Here is a 26827-nt window from a genome sequence, read left to right as displayed (position 1 = left end):
AACTAGTGAATAATCCTCAAATGGCTAGAACACTGCCTGGGACACAGTAAGTGTTCTCTGTTATTACAATCACTCTCTTAAGGATCATTAAATTCCTCCAAGGGAAGATCAGCAGCTCAGCTAAATGGGAGCATCCTCCTTTCCCTTTACAAAGTCTCTCCATTTTACCACTTCCTAAAGACACGAAATGTCTACACTTTACAGTCCTTAAAGCAAATCACTTAGTTTACTGATTAGTTTCACTTTACATCATTAACTTTGCTCTTTTACACCAACCTACCTATCTTTTTTTTATGCTTTATCAGCCTCCAGTGTTAAGTGTCTCTTGTAGTGATTCTTGCAGCTGTGAGATTTCACAGACAAACTGCCCAGCTCTGGGTTCCCTCCCACACAGTCTCAGCTTTCTCAGCTTGCTCCTGTCCCGTGCTTGCACTGACAGTGATGGCTCCATTTCTCTTACTTTTATGGGGATTTTTTCCCTACTCTTTCCTAACGTTTGAGGAACTAGGACAGAAATTTTTACCTGTGTTTCTTTTGCTCTTCTTTGCGCTTGTAATATCTCCTATTTGTCTTTCAAGCTAAAGCCTTGAGACACAGCTGTCTGGGAGGAGGTGTGTGCATGAGTGTGTATACGTGGAAGACACCAATCACTGCATACTTCTCCCAGCTGGACCTTGGTCTACCCTCTCGACATCTCCACTGAGACTGTGTTCCAGTCTAGAATAATTTTCTTTACTTATCTTCCTGATTATAATTTTGACATTTCAGCATTTTGTTACCTCTCCAATGTACAGAATTCACAGGCAGAATCTCCTTGCTTTATTTTCTATGTCTGCGTTCATACTATTTAACTGCTAAAATTTTTGGTGAGCTTCAACTATATAGATTGGTACAAAAATCACCAACCTTTTGATGTTTTACTTGATTGTTTTACTAACATACTATAAGTACTTTAAAGAACAGAATAGGCCCAAGATTAACACAGAACCTAGATAAGAGGATTTTCTTGAATTCATAGATATTTCATTTACTTGCCAGGAATAAAAGTGACTGTAAGATACATAGCTAACAAAGTCAAGTTTGAAATTTACATACTCAGCACATGATTTCTTATAAGAGCCAAATGTTCCTTACCTAAAGGAAGGTGGAATGTATTCTGGAGGCAGGACGGGTGGCAGTGGTTGGCCAGACATAGCTACATCAATTAGGTGCATAGCCAGGATAAATTCTTCCGCTGTGAGTTTTCCATCTTGATCAATGTCAGAAAGATTCCTATTCAACAAAAAGTTAATTGCAATCTAGTTTCATGAAAATGCATGCTTGTTACTATTAGCGATTTAAATGTTCTGTTTTCTTATTCAGACTCTAGGCCAATTGACACTCTCTGTGCCTCAGTTTATAAAAATAGTACCTATTTCATACTACTGTTGCAAAGATAAAAAAATCCATATAGTTGGGATGGTGGTCAGCATCCAACAAATGTTAACTATGATTATAATTATACTCTTCTCAAATCTTGCAAGCCCATTTAAAATGTATCATATACACTTTCTATGTGTCTTTTTTTTTTTTTTGAGGAAGGTCAGCCCTGAGCTAATATCCATGCCAATCCCCCTCTTTTTGCTGAGGAAGACTGGTCCTGAGCTAACATCCGTGCCAACCTTCCTCCACTTTATGTGGGACGCCGTCACAGCATGGCCTGACAAGTGGTGGGTCGGTGTGCGCCTGGGATCTGAACCCGGGCCGCCAGCGGCAGAGCGCACGCACTTAACCGCTACACCAAGGGGCCAGCCCCCTATGTGTCTTTAAAGACTATGCTTGGCAAATTATCAGGTCAGACAATAAATATGTAAGCTTCGCAGGACACACAGTCTTTATCGCACTGAATTCTGCCATTGCAGCAGAAAAGCAGCCATAGACAAGATATAAATGAATGGGTGTGGTTGTTTTTACAATAAAACTTCATTTGCAAAAACAGGTGCAGGCCAGATTCCGCTCACTGGGCTTAGTCGGCCAACTCCTGACCTAGGCCTACAAGGGTGGATCTTTACGGCCTCAAGCCACCGAGTCAAGGTGTTCTCTGCTCCGTAATCTCAGGTTTCAATTGCCACCATTCTTCATAATCAACTTGCCCTAGCAGCTATTTAGAGTAAACAGATTTTTCTAGCAAGTCCAACAATGTGATTTTACTTAACAACTTCTGGATGCCAAAAGAAGATGAAGGACAACAAAGCTGTTCACTAGAATGCCAACAACACAGATGCTACATTGGGAAACTGGCTTTGCTGATGCCATAAATCAAGAAACTCCTCTTAAATCTGAAATTTCCTCAAGTGGCACAAACTCTTTTTTTTAAAGGTATACTTTCCATACAGTAACATTCACCCTTTTTAGAGAACAGTTCTGCAAGTTTTGACAAACATATGCAGTTGTGTAACTACCACAATACACAGAACAGTTTCATCACCACCCAAAATTCCCCTATGTCTCTTTATAGTCAACCCCTTCCTTTGCCCCCAGCCCCTGGCAACCAATGATCTCTTTTCTGTCCCTGGAGCTTGGCCTTTTCCAGATGCCAGCCTCTCAGTCTTAAAGAGAAGAGAGCCACAAACGAAAACCCCTGCCTGCCACTCCTTGTCCTCTCCTCCTTTCCACACCCCGACATTAGCCGCTCCTGGGTAAATCCAATTAGAAGGCAGGTGAAATTCTTATTTGTTTTGTCCCCCATACTTGCCTCTTGACTTGCCTATTTACAATGGTTGAAAATATTTAATTAAAATATCTTTTTATTGTGTAGAAGGAGAATATAATAACCTTCTAGTAGGAGAAGTCTCAAGTATTTTTTTCAGAGGGCAGGTTATAAATGAGAAACTTAAAATAAACATTTCAATATAGTCTAGTGTCACAAAAACAACCTAATAAACTGCCAATCAACCTCCATAAATATTAGATCTTAAGTTTATATTTCAGAGGGCCCTAGAATACTGCTACATATCCAGACTTAAAGAGGTCTGGATGTGTCACAGACATGAGATGTTTATTACCTGGTCTATTATTACGCCATTACAAAAGGCAGACCCTTTAATACAAAGCAGACTAGAACAGGGTGGGTGAAGGGAGCAGCATAGAGCTTGACCACCTAGGAAGCAACCACATCAGTGTGCCCTGAAGCAAAGTCACAAACCTGGCATGTAAGCAGCACAGACCAGGTTTATTTTTCAGACAGAATCAATGAATAATGCATAACTGAGAGATACACACTTCTTAAGAAACCATTCTGGCTAACATTTAGATGTAAGGAATCCTGTAGGATCTAGGCAATGCTCATCAATAGCTACTGAAAACCATTACAAAATAGACGAAAAGACATGTATGTGCCTCCTGATGAAAGTCACAGTATCATCTCTGCTACAGTCCTGCAAAAAAACAAACCAACCAGGGGCTGGCCCGGTGGCGTAGTGGTTAAGTTTGTGTGCTCTGCTTTGGCAGCCTGGGGTTCACAGGTTCGGATCCCAGGCATGGTCCTACACTACTCATCAAGCCATGCTGTGGCAAGCATCTTACATATAAAATAGAGGAAGATGGGCACAGATATTACCTCAGGGCCACTTTCCCTCACCAAACAAACAAACAAACAAAAAAAAACCCAACCAACCGTAAATCTGAGGAGTGGTTGTCAACCAGGGATGATTGTTTTGTACCCCAAGGGACATTTGTCAATGTCTGGAGACATTTCTGATTGTCACAACTGGGGGTGGGCATCATGCTACCAGAATCTAGTAGTTAGAGGCCAGAGATGCTACTAAACAACCTTCAATGCACAGGAGAGACCCTACAACAAAGAATTATCAGGTCCAAAATGTCAACGGTGCTGAGGTGGAGAAACCCTGCTCTAGATCTAATTACCAATCTACAGGAAATACAGGAATAAATGAACACCACAGGATGCAATCATCAAAAGTTAGACTATAAGAAACTACAGGACAAATGATCTGGGTTGTTTTTTTGTTTTTTTTTTGTAGGGGGGAGTAGAGAACAAGACAATGCGGAGTTCATAGGTTAAAGGACATTTAAAAGACGTATCAACCAATTGTTGCAAAATGTCGATTTATTTCAGTCCTGATTTGAACAAATCAACTATAAAAAATTATGAGGCAACACTATCTGATTAACTTAACGATAAAAATTACTATTAACATTTTTAGGTGGACTACTGGTATTATAGTCATGTTGAAAAACAAACTCCCTATCTCTTTTGGAGAAACAAGCTGAAATATTTGTAGATGAAAATGATATAATGACTGACATTTGGCTTAAAATAATTAGGAAGGAGAAGGGGAGAACCAGGACCAGCCATGAGTTGAGACTTATTTAAGCTGCTTTACGAGTTCTTGAGAATTCATTATATTAGAGAAATCTCTCTGCTTTTGTATTTTTCAAAATCAAAAAGGGAAAAAGTTAGACAGGTAATCATCACAACTCACTGAAAAATATCCTCCTATCCAAATATCCTCCTATAAATGACGGTATTAACCTAAGGACTCATGAGGCCATACCAATTTAAGAAATAAAGTTCCCCTATACAAACCAAGGAACTTTTCATTCTTTACTTACCATATTGAAGCCAGCTGAGCCTGTGGTAAACTTGATTGCATAAGGATAGTTCTTGCTTGGGGACCTAAACAGAAACCAGGGAACAAATACAAAGATGAATCAGCAAATCCTCACTGTCCAGGAAGACCAGTGATCCCCACACACGTACTGTGCAATCTCGGGCCATCACAACACTTTAAACGATATTTGCTAGTACCCAAGAGGCTTTTTAAAAAGGAAACTAAGTCCCAGGGAAAAAGGTAAGTATCACAAAGCTCTACATACTCAATAAATTTTTGTTAAATGTATGTTTAATGAAAAATGAGTACATAAAAGTCTGGAGTTTCAAAATATAACCTGCCTTTTTGTCCGGATTACCATCTCTATTTGTATCAGGCTTTTATTTACAGAGCTGAAACTTATTCTTTCGAAATTCAACATCTTCTGCCTGCTGCCTCCACCATGACCACTATTAGACAAATTCAGAGAAGATTCAGAGAATCTTAGAGGAGGGAGGTACCTCAGAGAGAATTCTTCTAACCACTTCATTATACAGACTTAAAAAAAAAAGTGATTTGCTCAAGGTTGCACAAATGGCTAATATCACAGCCATTTCTTATGTTAGCAATAAAGAAGAACTCTGAGATTCTCAACTCTCCTCTCAAAATCAGCTCTTGCTCCTTAAGATATTTGTAAACATCTTCATTTCCGGCATGAAACTAGCCTTAGATATCAGCCAAAGGCTACAATGGGAGCTTTTGAGTGTTTCAATAAACCACTGTTAGGGAAAGGGAGACAAATATGTCTTATAGCCATCACTGACTCTCAAGGCACCTCATCAAAAATCACAAAAGTGGTCGGGGCTGGCCCGGCAGCACAGTGGTTAAGTACGTGCACTCTGCTTCAGCAGCCCAGGGTTCGTGGGCTCAGACCCCGGGGAACAGACCTACACACGGCTCATCAAGCCACGCTGTGGCGGCATCCCACATACAACATAGAGGAAGACTGGCACAGAGGTTAGCTCAGCAATAATCTTCCTCACCACCCCCCCGGCAAAAAAGTCATAAAAGTGGCTGTGTTTTTGCACAGCAAGCAGTAGCAGTGAGGAATCTCTGAGAATCACAGCAAGGTTCCAGCACAGGAAGTGCCAGAGAACGGCAGAAACAGCACTTAGGCGGGGGCGCCAGGCCTGCTTCAGTCTAGAATTTGCTGAGTGACTTGGGCAGGCAGGTTCCTCTTGTTGGACTCTAGTTTTCTCATTTCAGAGGTCCTTTCCAGATTTACAAGTCGATGATTCATCGTATAAGAATCTGTAACATGGAGCTTAGCATGGAGCTAGCACAGAAAAAGTGCTCAATAAATGGGAGTTAATATTACTGACAATATTTTAACTTTCATTTATATATGAAATATGGACAGAAAAGCACACATGAATATATACATGTGTATTTTTACACATGCACATGTATACAACTTAATCAATTTGCCAAATTGAAAATGGTTAAGTAAACAGTACCCAGATCACGAAACAGCACCCCAGAAGCCCTCTAGAGCTCCCTTCTCATCATCCCCTCCCGCCAAGTGTAGCCTACTTCTAACAGCACAGTGTGCCTTCTGTTAAGTCTGGCTTATTTTGCTCAACATATTATCATGTGTAGTTGTAGAACATTAATCCTAACTACTGTATAGTATATCATTGTGTGAATATGTCACAATTTATTTATCCATTCCACTGTTGATGGGCAGTCAAGTAGTTTTCAGTTTGAGACTGTTATGAACAGTGAAGATTCTAAGTTTTGGTGAACTTGTATACACATTTCTGTTGGATGAGTGTGTGTGTGTATGGGGAGCATCTAGAATAATAAGCAATCTTTACTGAATTAATGTGAAAGTTCTAAAGGTTCTGTGGTATCCTGGAATGAGGAAAGTTCACTGATCATTTTATTTAGTCTCTAACATTGTATTTAAAATGTTGGCAACATTAAAGTAGAACTAGCAAAACGCTAGTGAATGCTTTAATTTACACCTGTAACAATTCTGTGCACTTCAGAACTATATAAAAGAAAGTCACTATTTCATCTATTCCCAATAAAAAGTGTAACAATAAACAAAAAGCACCAGCCCTAGACCTGGATATCAGTGACATGGATTCCAATCCTGACTCTTCCCACTCCCTAATGACATATGACACTAACAAAACTACTTTCATTCTCTAAGAGGAAGTTCCTTCATCTCTGAAATGAGGGAAACGATCTAGAACAGGGATTGGCAAATCCTGCAGGCCATATCCAGCCCACTGCCTGTTTTTGTAAATAAAGTTTTATTGCAACATAGCCATGTCCATTCATTTAAGCATGATAGATGGCTGCTTTTATACTACAACGGCAAAGTTGAGTAGTTGCAACAAACAGTGCGTGGCCACAAGCCTAAAATATTTACTATTTTGCTCTTTATAGAAAAAGTTTGTTAACCCCCACGCACTGGAAGATCACACTATCTTTTGCAATTCTAATACCTGACTCTACATGTCCTACGACAAGATAGTGAAACATTAAATTAGATCAGCAACAGTGAAGATAGCATCTTAGCATAACAAGACAGCATGAAATTGAGCTCATCCTGTGGAAGCCTATGTTCATAAAAGGATATCAGCCTTGGAGTACTGGCTTATAAGGAAACATTGTGGAGATAAACAGAAACCTCAAGTTCACAAAACCTACTTTGGGCATCCATGTTTGGGTAAGGAAGCACGAATGAACAGAGATAATTAAATTAAGTTACTGTTTTACTTCAAACAATGACTTTAGCTTTTGTGATTAATATACAAATAATCAAATAGCATATTCATTGTTTCAGAACGCAAGAATATAATAAAATACCTCTTTGAGAAAAGAGCTAGCATTGATAGGATTATCAGAATTCTAGAGCTACTTAACATAACCTTGATTAAAGAATGGGCCCTCTTAATTTATAAGACTGTCTCTTTTAAGTGCACCCAATAGCATACAAACCAAGTTATGAAGGAACAAAGGGGTGCCCACCCAACCAAGTGTATCAGCTAAATCAACCCAGGTAGTCAATGGGAGTAAACTGTGCCACTGCTAAATTAGCTGCACTTTCCACAGTGGATAAGCTCACATCACAAACTCAGAAGTTCTCACTGTCTTCTGCTTTGGGACCAATCGATGGCATTCTTATGCCCACAACATACTCTTACAGATGGAGCCAGAATTTGATGTTATTCAAAAGAAGTATGTGAAAGTAAAAGACAATCTAATCAGGAATCCCTCGAACACCAACAGTACATTATTAACACTGGGCATCTGCCACAGGCTGCAGCACAGATCAGCTAGGTTGCAGGTTATATGCAATTCTTGGAGTGCTACCTATAATTCCCCCCCACTCCAAAACACACGTATAAGGACAACCTAGATTCTCCACTAATTGATATTAAAACATAAATTTTCCACAACTCCTATACTTTAACTGGTATTCCTAGCACTAGGATGTCACAACTCCAAGGTTGAGAACTACTGCACTAGACTAAGAAATTATAATTATATGCAAGTTTTTAAGATGCTTTTTAGTTCCTTTAAAACAAGAACCCACAAAAAACAAAACCATGAAGGAAGAAAAACAAGAAATTAGGAATACTAAATTATATATTTCATTTGGGCCTCTCTATATTCAGGGACTTTTTATTAACTTTCTTGATATTCCTCTTATCCTTAAGCTGAATGAGTAACTGCTTTGGGGGTTCGGGATTCATACAATGATCTTTGTATTTCATCCATCTCAGCAAACCTGCTCTGCTTTCATTAACAGTCTTATTTAGGCTAAAATACACGGTATATTGACTCCTCATAAAGGCAAAACTACATTTGTTTTATTTATTCCTGCAAATTTACTGTAAGAAATTATTCTATTTAACATCGACTGTACAAAGATCTGGTTTGAAAATCAAATTCTCACCTTCAATTCTTTCCGGGACAAAAGAGTAATAAGTAATATACTGATAAACATTAGCAAAATCTGCTCTTTCCAGTATATTTCAAATTTTACTGTCTGTCTCAGATATTAAAAGTTCTAAATATTCGAGTGCCTGAGTCATTATCTTTGGGATGTAGATACTGAACTTCAGTCATAAAACACACATCCTACCAAGAAAGAGAGAACTTCTATATGATTGTTATATCTGAATACTATTGTAATTAACTCACAGCAAACACCAACAACGTTTTGAAGAAACGTTTTCAGATTCACTGACAATGTAGTCCTGGGTCTGTATGGAGCCCTGGTGTCAAACCACGTTACACAGTACAGTCATACATCGCTTAACGACAGGGATACGATCTGAGAAATTCGCCATTAGGCAATTGTGTCGTTGTGCAAACATCATAGAGTGTGCTTACACAAACCTAAATGGGATAGCCTACTACACACCTAGGCTACACGGGACTAATCTTATGGGACCACTGTCGCATATACCGTTCATCGTTGACCAAAACATCGTTATGCAGCACAGGACTGTACTTAAAACTATATATTGAATGTTCCTTCAGTGCCCGCATAAGCTGGACTGATTTTTGATGCTACGTATAAAAATGACAGCTACTGCTTTAGCAAAGAGTGAGCCTGGCATACAGAGAATTTGTGTATCTTATAATTCCCCCCTTCAGATACAAATACACGCTTATTTGAGATGACTGCTGAGATCCTTTACAGGGACGGGGTTCAAGATTAGATCAGAATCTTTCAAAGTCTCACCCAATCCTGACATTTTTAAACAAGGATGCATTTTTTTGGAAGTAAAAATTGCAATTGTAAGTGATAGCAAAAAAATAATAGTAAGAATCAGAAATTAAAAGTGTTTTGTGTTATATACCAGTGCTTTTCCACCCTGGGAAAATGAACCCATTCTCCCTTCCTTTCAGATTTGCTAAAGGTCGCTACATTTTTCCCTTTTACACTTAATGTTCATATCAGGTCTCTATCTTCCTTTATTAACATTATGCTTTTCTTTGTAACTTTCTAATCAATTTGAAGTGTTTAACCCATCATTAGAAAGGTTTCTGAATAGCATCCAAAAATCATTTGCATCCTTCTAACATAGATAACAGAATCTTTTTTTAATCCATTGAGATCACAAAATTTAACTCTGGCCTTTTATATATGAAGAAATAAGATCCAAATAGGTAAAGTGACCACCAGGTAGTTAGTAGCAGAGCCAGGTTTCAAACTCCCCGACCAGTCCCCTGTCACCCTGCACACTGCCTTACACACTGACTCTCTGAGTAGGCAGTTTCAAGTTCATCTACAAAGCTGGACTTCAGAACTTGAACCAGTTTTTGTTCACAGCAGTGCTCCTTCGCTAGTGCTTTGATTTGCATACTAGTGGCATTCTGTGTGCAGGAGGATCCTTGGTCTGTGTTCCATTTACCAAGAAGCAAAGGGGCAAAAGCCTGAGGCACAAGAGAATAACATAACTATAACATTATCAGTAAATGAGAACTCAAGGTAAGAGGGACAATGAAAACCTTGTTTAGAAAAAAACAGAGAAAGACATTTGGAAAATATCATCAGTCCAACATCTAGAAACAATTTGCATTTATAACAAAGATCATATTTCACTAAATTAATTCTTATTTGTAAGTACCTGTTAAGTGTCCACTCATAGTTTTATCATGACTATTGAATAATTGTCTGTATTTCAGTCTGGATGACTGAGGAACAGCCCATTCTGCCACTGGAGGAACACTGAGGGGGAAAAGAGGAAAGAGAAGAAAAAATGATTAACAGTAAGAAATAGCCTATCTAAGTTCTTTAACAGTAAACTAAGAACTTCTCTAGAAAATTAGCTTTAACATTTTATTCACTTTTTTTAAAAATTTTTATTTATTTATTTTTTTCCCCCAAAGCCCCAATAGGTAGTTTATGTCATAGTTGCACAGCCTTCTAGTTGCTGTATGTGGGATGCGGCCTCAGCATGGCCAGAGAAGCGGTGCGTCAGTGCGTGCCTGGGATCCGAACCCGGGCCGCCAGTAGCAGAGCACACGCACTTAACCGCTAAGCCACGGGGCGGGCCCTTTTTTATTCACTTTCTAATCACTATTTCTGAATCATCTGTAATGAGTAACTTCTATTCTTTAAGGTTATAAACATTTCTCTCAAAACAGATAAGCTCACTATTTTTCTAGAATTAAGGGTAAACACAACAGATAAGTGGCTGCTTCAAGTTATAGATACAATTTAATAATTTAAAGCTTCTACAAAACTATGGACAATCTCCTTGGAACTGAAGCGATACAATAACGTCCAGGCTTTTGTAAACTTCTAGAACAGTTCTCTTTGGGTTTAAAAAGTAACGCTGACAGCAAACAAATAATTGCCTAACTTACTACACACCAAAATACAGTATGTATTTCCTAATGAAGGGAAATTCTTTCATTCTGGTAAGTTCAAATTCCCACAAACAGAGAGTTTCCCAAAGAGAACAGAGCATTTCCAGGGTCATGGCAAACCAGCGGAGCGGTAACGGAGAGAGCTCCGCTTTCTTGACTGCGATCTAGTTCCGACCTTTCCTTGCCAGTGTTCAGCAACTCTGACCTGAGGAAACCCCTGTTGGTAGTCGTTTGGGTCTCAACCTCCTTAGCGATGAGTTCCTCAGAGCAGTTCCCACATGAGTAGCACACTGGTACCTATGGCTTGTTAAGAGCCCAACGTCAAGGGGCCGGCCCTGTGGCTTAGCGGTTAAGTGCACGCACTCCTCTACTGGCGGCCAGGGTTCGGATCCTGGGCGCGCACCAATGCACCGCTTCTCCGGCCATGCTGAGGCGGCATCCCACATACAGCAAGTAGAAGGATGTGCAACTATGACATACAACTATCTACCAGGGCTTTAGGGAGAAAAAGGGAAAAAAAAGAGGAGGATTGGCAATAGATGTTAGCTCAGGGCCAGTCTTTCTCAGCAAAAAGACGATTGGCATGGATGTTAGCTCAGGGCTAATCTTCCTCACCAAAAAAAAAAAAAAAAAAAAAAGAGCCCAATGTCAGAATCAGGCAATTTAAACTCAGTGGCTGAGCTGACTGTGAAAATGGCATTCCACTTACAGGAAAGATTATAACTAATGCCCATTTGCAATTTCCTTTCATTTCAACAAAAATATCCATTTCTCACGTGTAAAAGCAAAACTTGAATCATAAATTGAACCTCTTAGTTCTCATTTATGTATATTATCTATGCACTTATACCTACTATATACACTTCTTAAAGCACAGATACGGCTCCCAAACACTTGAAAAGTACCTATATAAATTCACCTTCCCAATTTTTATAAATTTCTTAATAAAAAACACTTACCAAGATCTAGTCCACTCTGAGTACTGCTGCAACAACTCTCTCATTTTAAACTAACTAACATTTTGCTGATTCCAACTCTGGCCTATTTGTTAAGAAGCTAATTATCTTTCTCCTGCACTCTAGGAATGTAGGGTGTTACACACAGAAGGTGTCCCAGATTATACTTATCAAGTCATAGTCTTCTGCCAAATTCCTGAGAATTTAAATAGACTAAAAACTTTTTAACAGGTAACCAAAAAGTTAGATGCCACACTACAAAAATAGGCTAGAAATTTAGATTATTGAAAAGATGACTACCTACAGAAAGCAGTTGTTTTAATCGCATTAATGTTTGCTAATATTGATTGTTTATTCATTCTAATGGCAAAAATAAATTTTAAGAGAGATTTCAAAACCCCTTGTGGGGAGTCAGAGAAAACACAAAACTTCAGCATAGTACAGGAGAGCGAATAAAGAACATGGAATGTGGGCCGGCCCCGTGGCTTAGCAGTTAAGTGTGCGCGCTCTGCTGCTGGCAGCCCGGGTTCGGATCCCGGGCACGCACCAATGCACCGCTTGTCCGGCCATGCTGAGGCCGCGTCCCACATACAGCAACTAGAAGGATGTGCAGCTATGACATACAACTATCTACTGGGGCTTTGGGGGGAAAATAAATAAATAAATAAATAAATAAAAATAAATAAATAAACTCTATAAAAAAAAAAGAACATGGAATTTAGTGTTAGATGATCTGAGTTTAAATCTGACTCCGCTGCCCTGTAGTAAACTGTAAACCATGGGTGAGGAATATCGTCTCTCTGGATCTGTTTCCTCGTGCACAATTCTGAGACAAAACCTACTGCACAGGTGGCTGTGGGGTTGAATAGGATTAACGAGATATCTGGCACAGCAGATGCTCAATTAATGTTCCTGCATCTTAGGAGTAGAGCTTAATTAAGGGGAACACAAATACCCGTATACCACAGTTCACTGAATTTTTTAGAACAAACTTTCATGATTTAGAACCCATGCCTTAAAATCAGAAAGAACTCAGTTCAACTCTTAGCTCTATCACTTATGAGCTATGTTATCTTGTGCAAGTCACTTAAAGTCTCTGAGCTTCTTCCTCATCTATAACATAGAGAAGATACTACAGTCATCCTATGGGGAAGAAGGTGAGCACTCAGAATTAATGTGCATAAAGCATATGGCACAGTGCTTTTCAGTTTATGGAGTTTCTTTAAATCATTTTTTAAAAGGTAATGAATTACTGAATTATATTCAACACACTTTTCTCTTTAAAGTGGAAAAATGATTTGATTCACTTAGGAAAGATTTCTAATGAGGACTGAAACAAGAAAAAAGGGAGTTGTCTTCATTTACATCCCCTTTTCATTGTAAAAGTTTTGAGATGGCTTACAAAGAGACTTAATTTTTCATCTTAGTGCAGCAGTAGGCAAGGGAAAAAATTAGGGTGAAAAAAAATACATACGTATATACATGAAAGATAATATGAAACCAGGAGTGGCCAAAATACAAGCAGTAAGGTCATGTAAGCTTTGCCAAAATAGAGCCACATATTTGATTAGTAACAACTGTCCACTAATCTGAATAACTCACTTCATAAAAATTGATCTTACATAAGGTTTTACTAATAATCTGTACAGACTTCATAAGATTATCTGAGATAGAACTTAAAGCCAATTGTGGCTCTAATCTTCATATAAAAAATTTTATACATAAACTTTTAAATGATTAACACGAAACAGTTAATTTGTTTTTTTCTCTCATACCTAGAGTTTTATTTTATTAGTTTTAAACATTTACTACTACCTATTTATTATCCTCTTAAAAAAACAACATGCAAAGCCTTTAAAGGAAACATCATGCCCTTGATTCTGTCATTTCTGCAACAAATGATAAAATCTAGTAACTTTATCCAGAATTAAGAAAATTACAGGCATTCTACAAAATAAAAGAAGATAATAAATACAGAACATAGCTAATTCATTTTCAAATTTATGAATTAATCAGATAATGGCTTTAACAAAACTGCCTATTTAAAAACAAGCAAACTTACCTAGCCACGTCAAATGATTGTGCCTTCTGTAACTTAGTGTTTAATTGTGACCCTGGACCAGATCTACTAAAGGAAGAACTCTTTGGCAATGTGGCTGCTGTAAAAATAAATAAATGTTGAATAATTTTAATTCTACAAAACTAAGAAACTTTTCCCTCTTTACAAAAATTAAAATGCACAGTCATCAAATCTGAGGCAGAAATTATTGCTCCCTTCCCACCCTTTTGGACTCAAAAGGCATGATTCCCTCCTTGCCTCCTGCCCTCTTGGCAAAAACGTTTCTAGATTTACTTGTTCCTACTGAAAATCACCTTACTAAGTAGTAATGTTTACATCTATAAAATTCTACTCTTTATTAAACATTTAGTATCACATTTTACAGGATCTGTTCCAACAGTTAAAGAAGTAACAGCTTAAATACATAGATGGTATAATCTTAACTGCACTGAAGGAGCTGAAGTATTAGTTCCAGATGTAAGAGCCAAGAAGTCACAGACGTGCAGTCTTGGCCAGATAACATGTGATGCTAGGGAGGGTCAGCTCTCGTGTCTGCTTCTCATTCAGGCTGGTTAGCTGTGTGTCAGGAGAAAAACTCTGAGCCTTAGCCACATTCCCCTCATCCTTGCCTCCTGTCTTGCAACACATGCCATTAGGCACAAAAGAAAACAAGACAGAGTGCATGGATTCACTGATACTACCGGAAAAACAATTGCAAGCACTTTCTTGGCCGCCACCACATCTGCAGCCATGGTCACGCGTGAAAGATGAACCACACGTGACAAGAAAGTCTTCTAAAAAAGAGGTATGTTTAGATTCTTTGGCTATAATTTAGAGACATATCCTGACAGATGTAATAAATCCAGGGGACTAGGCACAGAAATAATGATTCAGATATAATGCTAAAACCCATGCTGTCATCACTACTGAATTTAATCAGGCAGATCCAAAGTACCTTTTTAAAAAAACACTTTCCATATTGAGATGAATTCATTGAGATTTGTTAGACTACGTCTATCTATATTTACAATTTATGCTTTCTTTTAACTACAGGGAAAAAGACTTGGAATAAAGTCGCAAAAGGAAATTAACAAAACCAGGAACTTTTTAATCTTTTCATTCAATTAAGCAAGCATGTAATACTACAACCTTAATATATTTAGTCATTTAACAGACTTTCTTCCCCCTTCTGTCTGATTCACTCCACCTCCTCCTCCTCAAAAAAAAAGCAATGTTCTTGTTTTTCTCCTACATAATTCTACTCTGAAAGGACTGGCTTGTTTATTAGCAATTCACGGCAGCTGAAGAAAAGTAGTAACTGATACATGCAAATACAACATGTTCAAATGCTGTTCAAACTTCAGTTGCTCTTGTGAAGCCCTTGAAAGGAAATTATGTTCTTGGTCTTAGCTGTTGGGTTCACCTTTGTCCACAGCGGCACCCAGAGCCCCTTAATTCCATTCTCCTTTCCCTCTCTCTAGCCTAACACATCCCATTTAATGTGTTGAAAAAAATGAGAAATTAAACGAAAAAAATGAAGATATTTTCCTCTGGAATAAGATATCATTTAAATACAATCAGAAGGAGAAGATTTAACAAGAATGAGGAGTAAAATAGAAGGAGAAGATTTAACAAGAATGAGGAGTAAAATAGAAGTTGTAAGAATTTAGCCTGTGGTTTCAGCAGGTCACATACTAGGACGACCAAATGCAGGCAGAGGTTGTATAACAGGGGGAGCCCCGTTAGCCAGGGGAGGCACTGCTGCTGTAGGGACAGAAGATACGAGGGTTGGAGACATTCCGACGACTGGAATGGATCCCATTGGCACTGGAGCAACAGCTGTGAGTGGTGGCATGCTGGCGATACCTCCTATACCTGTGAAGGAAAAAGTCCCAACAAATTCACATTAAATCACATTTCAGCATTCAGTGATAACTAATCCAGGATTGCCTAAAGAAAATCACATTCCAGTTGTAATATATTCCCATTTAAAATACGAATTCAGATTAATCATTTTGAAGAGGACCAAAAATTACGTCAAGGATCACATCAAAAGGGCTCAAGACCCAACTTGAAGAGAGATCTACTGGCCAAAGATGAGGATCAATAAGAATAATAACTGCAATGGACTGAAAGCCACCAAACAGAATTAAATTCACAAATTCATAATGATATTTAAAAACAAATAAACAAAAAAATTGGTAATTGGTCACCAGAGGTAATCAATTCATTATTTCGAAAATAGTAAATAAAGGGGGAAAATAAATCAAACATTCATCCTGCCTTTCCTTTACATACTGAACCTCAGAGTAACCAAACATTTGATGGGGAAGTTTCTCCTTAGAGAAATATTCTAACCAGTAAACGAAGAAATGAGAGAACTAAAATAAATATTTCCTTTCTTTTTTGTTTCTCTAACCCAGCTTGTGATATTGCGATATATAATATCACAATAATCACAATATATCACAATAATTATCAGAATATATCACAATGTGACATCTGGTCTTCATCATCCTGGTTCCTGGTTCCTGGCACAGAGCTCCTAAAACCCTTGTAATTTCCTGAGTGATAGGAACATCTTTTGTTATAATATTTGGTCTTGGTCCCTGGTTCTTCATATAAGAGCTTCTAAGACCCTTGGAATCTCTGGAGTGTAAAAGAGTGTCTTTTTGTATGCTAATGAGGTGACTGGGGGCTGGGTGTCCCTATATAGCTGAAGGATGGAGGCTGGTCACAGGAACGACTACCAAGATGACCAGTGCATGATTAGAAGATTGGAACTTTCAGCCCCACCCCACCCCACCTCCACGCCAACCTCATGGGAGGACAGAGGGGCTGGAGACTGAGGTAATCACCAATGGCCAATGCTTTAATCAACCATACCTACATAATGGAACCTCCATAAAAACGCCTATACTCCCGGGTTTGGAGAGCTTCCAGGCTGGTGAACACATCCACGGGCTGGGAGCGTGGCACACCCCAACTCCACGGGGAGAGAAGTTCCTGCACTCAGGACCCTTCCAGATCTTGCCCTATATACCTCATCTGCCTGTTCATCTGCATCTTTTACAATACCTTTCATAACAAACTGATAACATTAAGTAAATGTTTCCCTGACTTTTGAGCTCTTCTAGCAAATTATGGGGGCATGGAAACCCCCCACTTCGTAGTCAAGTTGGACAGAAGCGTGGGTACCCTGGAGACCCATTACTTGTGACTGGAGTCTGAAGTGTGGGCAGTCTTGTGGGACTGAGCCCTTAAACCAGTGGAATCTAACACTAACTCTGGTAGTTAGCGTCAGAATTGAATTTAATTATAAGATACTAAGTTGGTCTCCGGAGAGTTGGAAAATTGGTTGGTGTGGTTTTTCTGGACACAAAATTCCTGGCTCATTCTTCCCTTGAGAATCCTAAATACGTTACTCCATTTTCTTCCAGCATAAAGCTCTGCTGCAGAAAAGTCTGAAGATACTCTAATTTTCTTTCCCTTGTAAGTCATGTGCTCTTTTTCTACATGCCCAAATTTGTTTTACTAGAATGTATCTTAGTAATGGACTCTCCAGGTTGATATTCTCAGGCATATGATTTACTCCTCCAAATACAGTTTCAAATCTTTTATTTCAAGAAAGTTGCCTTGAACTAGTTTTCAGCTGTGTTCTATTCCCCGGCTTTGGTTTCCTTTTGCAGGACTCCAACTAACCAGAGACGCAATTTTCTTTGCCTTCAACACGTGTCACTTTTTTTCAAACCCTTTTTCTCTCCTTTTTCATTTCCTTTCAATTTTTGAAATTTTTCTCTTTTTACCTTCTATTTCTCTTCAGACAGCATCTCTTGTGTGGTTTCTAGTTTAGTCTTCATTTCTGAAATGACTTTTTCTCTGAAATGACTTTTTCTTTTATTGCTCATTCTTTCCTGAGTTCTGTCACCTTATTTCTGAGGTTTTAAAACTCTGATTTCTGCTGGTCTCTCCTGACTTGTATCATTTTCTTAGTATCCTTTCACTTATTTTGAATCTAGCAGGTTACTGGAACGCTGTCATTGTCCATGGGGGTGTTATTCAGCTCTTCATTCTCTCTTTTCTAATAATAACTGTGTGTGGGATTTGACCTTGCCTGATACCGGCTGTTGCACATTTTTATGTGAGCCCCGCTTCCTGGGATTTCGTCTCCGTTCTCCGCCCCCACTTTGCTCTGGACTTTCTCTTTCTTTTGTCTCCGTGTCACTGACCTGCTCAATTTTGATTCCACGCCCAGTCACTTCTCCTCAGTGTGGATCCTGTCCCAGAAGGAAGCCTTGCTGGGTCAGTTCTGAGAGTTCATATGGACTAGACTGCTCCAGATCTTTCAGGCCTTCCTATCCCAGGCACAATCACTGTAATTATTCTCTAACATCATAACTTTTCCATTTCAAGTGACCTACTCAGCTTTTAAATAGCTACTGCAAAGACTGTCATCTTTTTACCAATTGCCTACCTTTGCCGAATGAATGAGTATTTTCTGAATATTTCTAAATAAATACAGCTACTGGAGGCTGTGTTTTGGATGCCACCCCTCTTGACTATGCTGAGCATTTTTGTTTTTGTTTTTGCTGAGGAAGATTCGCCCTGAGCTAACATCTGTTGCCAGTCTTCCTCTTTTTTTGCTTGAGGAAGATTAGCCCTGAGCGAAGATCTGTGCCCATCTTCCTCTATTTTGTATGCGGGTTGCCACCACAGCATGACTAATAAGTGGTGTAGGTCCACGCCCGGGATCTGAACTGCAAACTCGGGCAGCTGAAGCAGAGTGGGCCAAACTTAACCACTGTGCCATGGGGCCAGCCTCTATGCTGAGTCTTAATTCTTGAAATTTTCTCATCTCTCCTCAACCACTGAGTTTTCCCTCTCTACTCTAAAAATGTGGGAGCACTTCCCATCTTAAACACGCCAATGTTCAGCTGACATGCTCCTCCAGCACTGTCTCCCCTTTACAGCTAAACTCTCCCCTCTTCCAAGTCTCCAATCAGGCTTTTGTTCTTCCCACTCCAACGAAGCTGCTTATCAAGATCACACACAAACTCACCTTGTCAAATCCAGTCACTGTTCTGTCCTATCCTTAATCTCTCAGAAGCAATTCAAACAACAGAACACACCTCCCTTCTTGAAACACTTTTCTTGGCTAGTAGGACACCAACCTCCTGCCACCTCACTCTGTTTCTGGCTTCTTCCCTTTTACTGCCCTTTACATGTCACAGACTGCCAAGGCTTGGTCCTATAGGTCTTCTGTCTACACTAGCTACATTTTGTCAACCTAAATAAAGAGGAAAATTGAGGCAAGCTTGAAGCGCCAGAAATCGAGTTTCTTGGGAAATAGCAGAAGAATTGCAATTCAGGACACACAAACTGTAGCAAGCTACAGGCGAGTCCACTGAGGCTTTGGGGGGGGCCATACTTATGGGCAAGGAGTGCAAAGAGAGGGGAATTCAGTTAGAGTCCAAGTGGCAAGGTCACTGGCTTGAGGATGGTGAGAAGTTTCTGGTGGATGTTCACTGGTTGAGGGATGTTTCAGTTTTCAGGCATTCAGGGGAAATCAGTCTCTCAGTCCTTAAGTTTTGTTTTCCTGAGGACACATGTGATGTGCAAGATTCTCCATTTTATATCCTCCAGTTCCATCTAAGATTGAAATCTTTTTCACAACCTTCTCCTAAGATATCGTACCCAGTCCCCAGGCTTTCAATGCCATCCATACTCAAACTCTCCCAGAGCTGATGGATCCTTCCTCCGAGCTGCAGACACAGATTCTTCCTAACATCTCAACTTGGAAATCTATGTGGCCCCTCAAGGTTAACATGGTCAAAATCTGATTAACTTTTCCTCCAAAATACATGCTATAACAAATCTAGTCCTATCCTCCACATCAATTATCACCAGCCAGATCTAAATCACCATCATCTCTTGCCCATGGCAAAGGCCTCCTTACTGATTTCCCTCATCCTACTCTTATCCCCCTGCAATCCAGTATTCAGATAACAGATTATTTTTTCTAAGTGTCTGTCAACCATGTCACTCCCCTACTTCTCTGTGGCTTTCAACTGCACTTGGAAAAAGACGTTCTAATTCCTTCGTGGTTTTATCAGGCCCTAAACCATCTGGCTCCTGTCTCACTTCCCTGACGTTAAGGCCTACCAATACTTCAGCTACAATGCTTTCATTTTTGTTCTTCACACACACCAAGCTCATTTTTGCCTTAGGACCTTTTCAATTGTTGTTCCTTGGGCCTGGAAGGCTTCTCCCCTACGTCTTCACCTGGCTCTCATCTCTAAGTCAGCTCCTCAGAAGGTTCTTCTCTGACCACCCTGTCCCATCGGTCCCTCTCTATCATATCACCCTGTTTTATGGAATTATTTATCTATTCACTTGCTTCTCCCAACTTAACAACAAGCTCCATAGAAGCAGGAGCCATGATGTCCCACCATGTTCCCAGCAACTAGGACACACAATAGAGGCTTAAAAATATTAGTTTAATCCAATAAAACCACAGACTCTGGCCAAAAAAAAAAATCGAACAAAAGAAAAATAAACTCCCCCTGAAATAGTTGGGTCCAGAGCAAAAGAAGAATTATACCATGTGCAAACAACGCTGAAGGAAGAAGGTACCAGGCATACTTATAGAATTCCCTGGGATGCAGCTAGGTATCCTTAGGCAAGTCACAACATCACTGCACCCATTTTCCTCTTCTTAACATAGGGGAGCTGAACAAAACGACTCCTCAACCCCCAGCTGGCCTTAATTCCACAGTGTGTCAACATCTGCATTAACACATGCAGACAACGAACCCTGGAAGAGAGACGCCCCACGTAACCCAGATGGTTTGGTGGATAATGAAGGTAGGGAGAGAGAAGGTTAAGGAAGCCGAGAGCCTTTAAGAAAACTGAGCTTGGATAGGCTCTACCTCCCTTTTTTGAAATCTGGTCATAAGCAAATTATTCAACTTCTTAGAATCTTGGTTTTCTGATAACAGGGTAATTTCTGCATATTTTTAGGGTTATTGTTGTGACCAAATAAAATACTTTATGTGAAGGCACACACTGTGTAAGGGCTAGGAAATGCACGGTCAGATAATTCTTAACATTAACTAGGAGATAATGACAATAGTAATCAATTATTTTGTTCTCAGTAGCCAGAAGATGTGTAAGAAAAACACTACCCTGGGTTGACCTGAGAGGTGGAACTAGAAATACCAGCAAAGGCCAGATCTTTGAGTAAACTTGGGCAAACTGGGGATCATGTACTTTAACTTCTCTAATTTCTGATATTCCCTCGTGATTTATCTCTTGAAAACAGTTTACTGAGAACATTGATGTGATGAGAAGGAGGGGAGGAAAGGCAGTGGAGAAGCCAGGGGAAGAGCTACGGACTGACTGGCAGGAACTCAAATCAGAAATTCTAGGTCCCCTGAGTGGCAGTGTCAGGTTACTTAGGTGACAGTAAAACCCTCTGCACAGGGAGGCCACCACCTCCTGAAAATAATTCAGCAATATCTCTAGAGCTGAAATTCCTATAGCAGAACGGAATAAGAGAAGACGTATTAAATGTCAAGAGGAAGAATTACTGACACTTGGGTTTGAGGGGAAATGAGGAAATGGGATGCCTCTGCTTATCTGACCCTTTCTCCACTCAGGTTTCCTCTTGCAGCACTGGAGGGGAGGCCAAAAGAAAACCAAACACCCTGTAGCTGGCACATGGGTACTGACCAAATGCTGGCTACAGGGACCTTCAGAGATTCAGAGCAACCTCCACTTAAATAAGCTGGTTACCTAAGGGCTTAGGTGCTGTGAACACACAATGGACGAGACCAACAGGGTCCTGGTTGCTCGGAGCCTACTGTACTGTTCACTCCTGCTCTTCTGGTCTTTGCTCACACGCGACTCTTGAGTTTTTCCTTCTTCTCTTGGATCACTACCCTACTTGCCTAACCCCAAACCTGCACCTTTCCCCCGTATAAAAACTAGTCTTGTGGCTAAACCTTACCAAAAGGAAGGCAATGCATAGTTTGTTTTTAAGAGTAAATCTATTAAGTAAAACCATAGCATTTATTTATCTCAACTTATCATCAGTGTATCAGAGACAACCTGAATTACTATTGATTGCCCCCTTCCAAATCTACTTCACTTTATCACCTATCATCAGATATATCAGGTCTGAGGGAAGAAAAGAAAGTCTACCACAATTTCTCTGTTTTGTTTCAACCATCTAAGAACTTTCCCATGAATCAGATGTTGGATCTGATTACTGTCATCTTTAAATCAACCTAAATAATTAAAGTTCAGGGTGACAACAGAGAAGAAATCAGAACTATTGGTGATCTTAGTCAACTAATTACCGTTTAATTTTTAAGAAAAATATCTGGCTAAAAGATAACTTTTTATGTAATTATGTTTTTAATTGAGATAAGAATGTTTATTTTTTCCTGCTTCGTTTTCTTCTAAGAATGAATTTAATGTGGCCAATTGCCTCAATACTGTGAATTAAACAATATATTTCCAGATACCATAATCCAAAGGAGTGGTTTAAACACAAGGAAAAAACAAAAATGTAATGGAAACAGAAAACCAAAAGGAAGTACGTGACCATGTGAAGGGTCAAGAATCCAGTAAGAGCAAGAAAAAGACAAAAGAGGGCCGGCCCAGTGGTGTAGTGGTTAAGTTCCTGCATTCCACTTCAGCGGCCCAGGGTTCGCCAGTTCAGATCCTGGGCGTGGATCTACTCACCGCTCATCAAGCTATGCTGAGGCAGCATCCCACACAGAAGAGCTACAACCCCACAACTATGATACACAACTATGTACTGGGGCTTTGGGGAGAAAAAAGAAAAAAAAGGAAGACTGGCAACAGATGTTAGTGCAGTGCCAATATTCCTCAAAAAAAAAAAAACAAAAGACATAATAGCAGACTGCAAGTCTGTTCCTTTTACCCTGACAATCTGTACCTCTGCTCTCATTTCAATTACTCTCATCCTAGGGTTAGAATATGAACATGCTCCTTCTCCTCTAGCACTATCTTCCTGCACAGGGCCACCATGTTTCAGATCGAATTATCTCCTAGAATTTCACAATGCTAAAAACTGAGAGGGGGAAAAAAGGGGAAATATTTATTTTTAAAATATACAACGCAATATAGGAACCAATTCCTTTCCAGACTTACCAAATGCTGGTGCACTAGAAATAGCAACTGGTTGCTGTTTCATAACCGGGGGAAGTGCAGAGGGGAGTTGATATCCTTGTAGCTTCAGTTTGATAAGTTTCATAGCAATGGAAAACTCCACTTGATCCATTCTTCCATCATTATTCATATCAGCTAGCGCCCTGCAAACCAACAGCATGGGCTGAGAATGACTATGACCTTAAAAGAACCTTTCCTAAACCACCCCTCCCACTCACACGAAAACAAAATAATCAGCTCCCTTAATCCTGGAGAGAACAAAACAGAACAAAACAAAGCAAAACATAACAAAACTTGTTTACCAAGCTATAGGGAGTAACCTGGAAATAGTGGCAAGGTTTTAAATAAATGTAAAATACTTTTTCTTGTGTTACTCTTATATGATACACAAGGTAGTTTTCAGTCTGAGTGTCAGGACATGTATTTTTTTTTTTTTTTTTTTTTTTCCTGAGGAGATCAGCCCTGTGCTAACATCTGCCAATCCTCCTCTTTTTTTGCTGAGGAAGATTGGCCCTGGGCTAACATCCGTGCCCATTTTCCTCCACTTTATATGGGACGCCGCCACAGCATGGCTTGCCAAGCGGTGCGTCGGTGCACACCCGGAATCCGAACCGGCGAACCCTGGGCCGCCACAGGGGAGCACGCACACTTAACCACTTGCGCCACTGGGCCGGCCCAGGACATGTATTTTGAACATCAAATGGGGTTTCTTTTTGGAGTGATGAAAATGTTCTAAAATTGGATAGTGGTGATGGTTGCACAACCCTGTGAACAGACTAAAAACCAATGAATTATACTCTTTAAAACTGTGAATTTCATTCTGTGAATTATGTGACAATAAGGCTGTTTACAAAGAGCATTTAGAAACACAGTTTATTTCTAGAGACACTTGATTAGATTGCATCAACTCCTCTGTGGGGTTCTACAAACCTCACCATGGGGGCATGACATGCTATGCTATGCTATAATACAATACTTTTAAAGCTGTGAAAATTAATTAAATGAGCTTACAAACGTGTTTACTATTTGAAAATAGTACTCAAACATAAACGGTCAAGTGCAACTTTCAATGAGCTATTATGTGTGTTCTCAAAGAAGAGTAAGCAAAAGGAAGGAGTTTGTACTTGCCACTAGAAACTATATTATGCAAAGCTAAATAGTGCATATTCATGACTTAACTTCTTTTGCATGAAAAATGTTCACTCAGGGCTGGCCCGGTGGCTTAGCGGTTAAGTGCTCGCGCTCCGCTGCTGGCGGCCCAGGTTCAGATCCCGGGCGCGCACCAACGCACCGCTTCTCCGGCCATGCTGAGGCCACGTCCCACATATAACAACTAGAAGGATGTGCAGTCATGACATACAACTATCTACTGGGGCTTTGGGGAGAAAAAAGGAGGAGGATTGGCAAGAGATGTTAGCTCAGAGCCGGGTTTCCTCAGCAAAAGAAAAAAAGAGGAGGATTAGCATGGATGTAAGCTCAGGGCTGATCTTCCTCACAAAAAATAAAAAAAATAATAAAAAAAATGTTCATTCAGATTTCATTTCTTTTACTTTAGATATAAAAAGCATGAGGATTTATCTTTTAAATCTATCTTTAAAAAAATTATAAGACAAGACCAGCTATTCCAATTAAAATGCCATGACTAGCAATCTTTTAAATGAGCCACATCCAGATAGTGTCCAAAAAAGATTAAGTTAGGTAGAAAATCATCCTATATTGCTGGAGTTAAAGAAAGAAAATATGAAACACAATAAAAAGTGTGACACACAACAAAGATTAAAAATCTCAGGGCTGGGCCGGCCCCGTGGCTTGGCGGTTAAGTGCGCACGCTCTGCTGCTGGCGGCCTGGGTTTGGATCCCGGGCGCGCACCGATACACCGCTTCTCCAGCCACGCTGAGGCCGCGTCCCACATACAGCACCTGGAAGGATGTGCAGCTATGACATACAACTATCTACTGGGGCTTTGGGGGAAAAAATAAATAAATAAAATTATAAAAAAAAAAAAAAATCTCAGGGCTGGCCTGGTGGTGTGGTGGTTAAGTTTGCAAGCTCTGATCCCAGGCGTGGACCTACACACTGCTCATCAAGCCATGCTGTGGTGGCGTCCCACATACAAAAGAGAGGAAGATTGGCACAGATGTTAGCTCAGGGACAATCTTCCTCACCAAAAAAAAAAAAAGATTAAAAATCTCTAAAAAAGGTAAAAACTGTACAAGTCAATACAATTCTTCAGGAAAATAAGTTCAGAAAGCAGGATACAGAACCCCATGGCTCAAGAACCTCCTTTTTGCCTCAGACAGGAGCACCCCGGTCCTCCTGAAATCAATGGTCCCCTCCTTCAGCAAAGCACCCAGTGGAATCTGAATCTCACGCACTGCTAGAGAGCTTGAGCATCACTTTCCATGTGTTTCTTGGTCATTTGGGTCCCTACTTCCATGAATTGCTCATTCACATCCTTTGCCAAGTCTTCTGATGGATTGCATGTCTTTCTCTTGTCAGTTTATAAGAACTTATTGTATATTAGATACTAATTGTGTATCTGTCAATTGTTGATTTTTAAAAAGTCATTATCTGACTGTTCATTTTATGTTAAATGTATTTACCGTATAGAAATTCTACATTTTTATATATAAAATATTTCTTTTATCATAATAGCTTGTAAGTTTTCAGTCCTTTATTTTCTAAGATTGTATTATTTCATTACATTTCAATCTTTAAACCAACTGCAATTGGGTGCATATGTGTGGTATGTTACCCCAGGGTTCAACTACATTTCTTCCAGATGGATATCTAGCTTTCCCAGCAATATTTATTAACTAATCCATCCTCTTCTCACTGAACTAAAAAATATATATATATTTTTTGTGAAGACTAGCCCTGAGCTAACATCCGATGCCAATCCTCTTCTTTTTGCTGAGGAATATTGGCCCTGGGCTAACATCCGTGCCCATCTTCCTCTACTCTATATGGGACGCAGCCACAGCATGGCTAACAAGCGGTGGGTCGGTGCGCACCCGAGATGCGAAGCTGCGAACCCCGGGCCACCAAAGCAGAATGCGCACATTTAACCGCTGCAACACCGGGCAGCCCCCCCCAAAATATTTTTGCTACTTACTAAATGTTCATATGATATGAGACCTCTTTCTGGATTATCTATTCTGATTCCCAGGCCAATACGACAATGATCTGATCACACTGGCTCTATGGTATGTTCCGATATACGGAAAGGCTTTTTTTTTTTTAAACTTTGGCTATTCATAGACGTTTCTTTTTCCTCATGAACTTTATTTTTTTAGGTTTATTTTTTTGGGGAGGAAGAGCAGTCCTGAGCTAACATCCATGCCAATCCTCCTCTTTTTGCTGAGGAAGACTGGCCTTGAGCTAACATCTGTGCCCATCTTCCTCCACTTTATGTGGGACGCCGCCACAGCATGGCCTGACAATTGGTGCGTCCGTGCGCGCCCAGGATCTGAACCCGGGCCACCAGCAGCCAAGTGCATGCACTTAACTGCCACGCCATGGGGCTGGCCTTCCCTATGAACTTTAAAATCACTTATCTATTCTGCAAACAATTCTATTGGGATCCAAGCTGAAACTACAATAGATATATTAATTAATT

General features: G+C 39.8%; 1 protein-coding gene across 3 annotated transcripts in view; it reads right to left on the bottom strand.

Annotated features, from left to right (window-relative positions):
* The window catches only part of ITSN1 (intersectin 1), a 207857-nt gene that overhangs the window by 108517 nt on the left and 72513 nt on the right, over nucleotides 1-26827 (bottom strand). For all 3 annotated transcript variants that reach the window (XM_058523049.1, XM_058523047.1, XM_058523048.1), the window contains exons 5-10: nucleotides 23190-23350; nucleotides 15705-15884; nucleotides 14013-14109; nucleotides 10250-10350; nucleotides 4615-4678; nucleotides 1135-1272 (exon numbers count right to left, since the gene is read on the bottom strand). In XM_058523049.1, the coding sequence (XP_058379032.1) occupies nucleotides 1135-1272; nucleotides 4615-4678; nucleotides 10250-10350; nucleotides 14013-14109; nucleotides 15705-15884; nucleotides 23190-23350 (741 nt within the window). The remainder of the gene's footprint in view (nucleotides 1-1134; nucleotides 1273-4614; nucleotides 4679-10249; nucleotides 10351-14012; nucleotides 14110-15704; nucleotides 15885-23189; nucleotides 23351-26827) is intronic.

This window comes from Diceros bicornis, chromosome 27 (genome assembly GCF_020826845.1).
Source record: "Diceros bicornis minor isolate mBicDic1 chromosome 27, mDicBic1.mat.cur, whole genome shotgun sequence".
NCBI classification, from domain to species: domain Eukaryota; kingdom Metazoa; phylum Chordata; class Mammalia; order Perissodactyla; family Rhinocerotidae; genus Diceros; species Diceros bicornis.
Note: the sequence above shows the minus strand (reverse complement) of the source record. Positions and strands in the feature narration are given on the sequence as shown.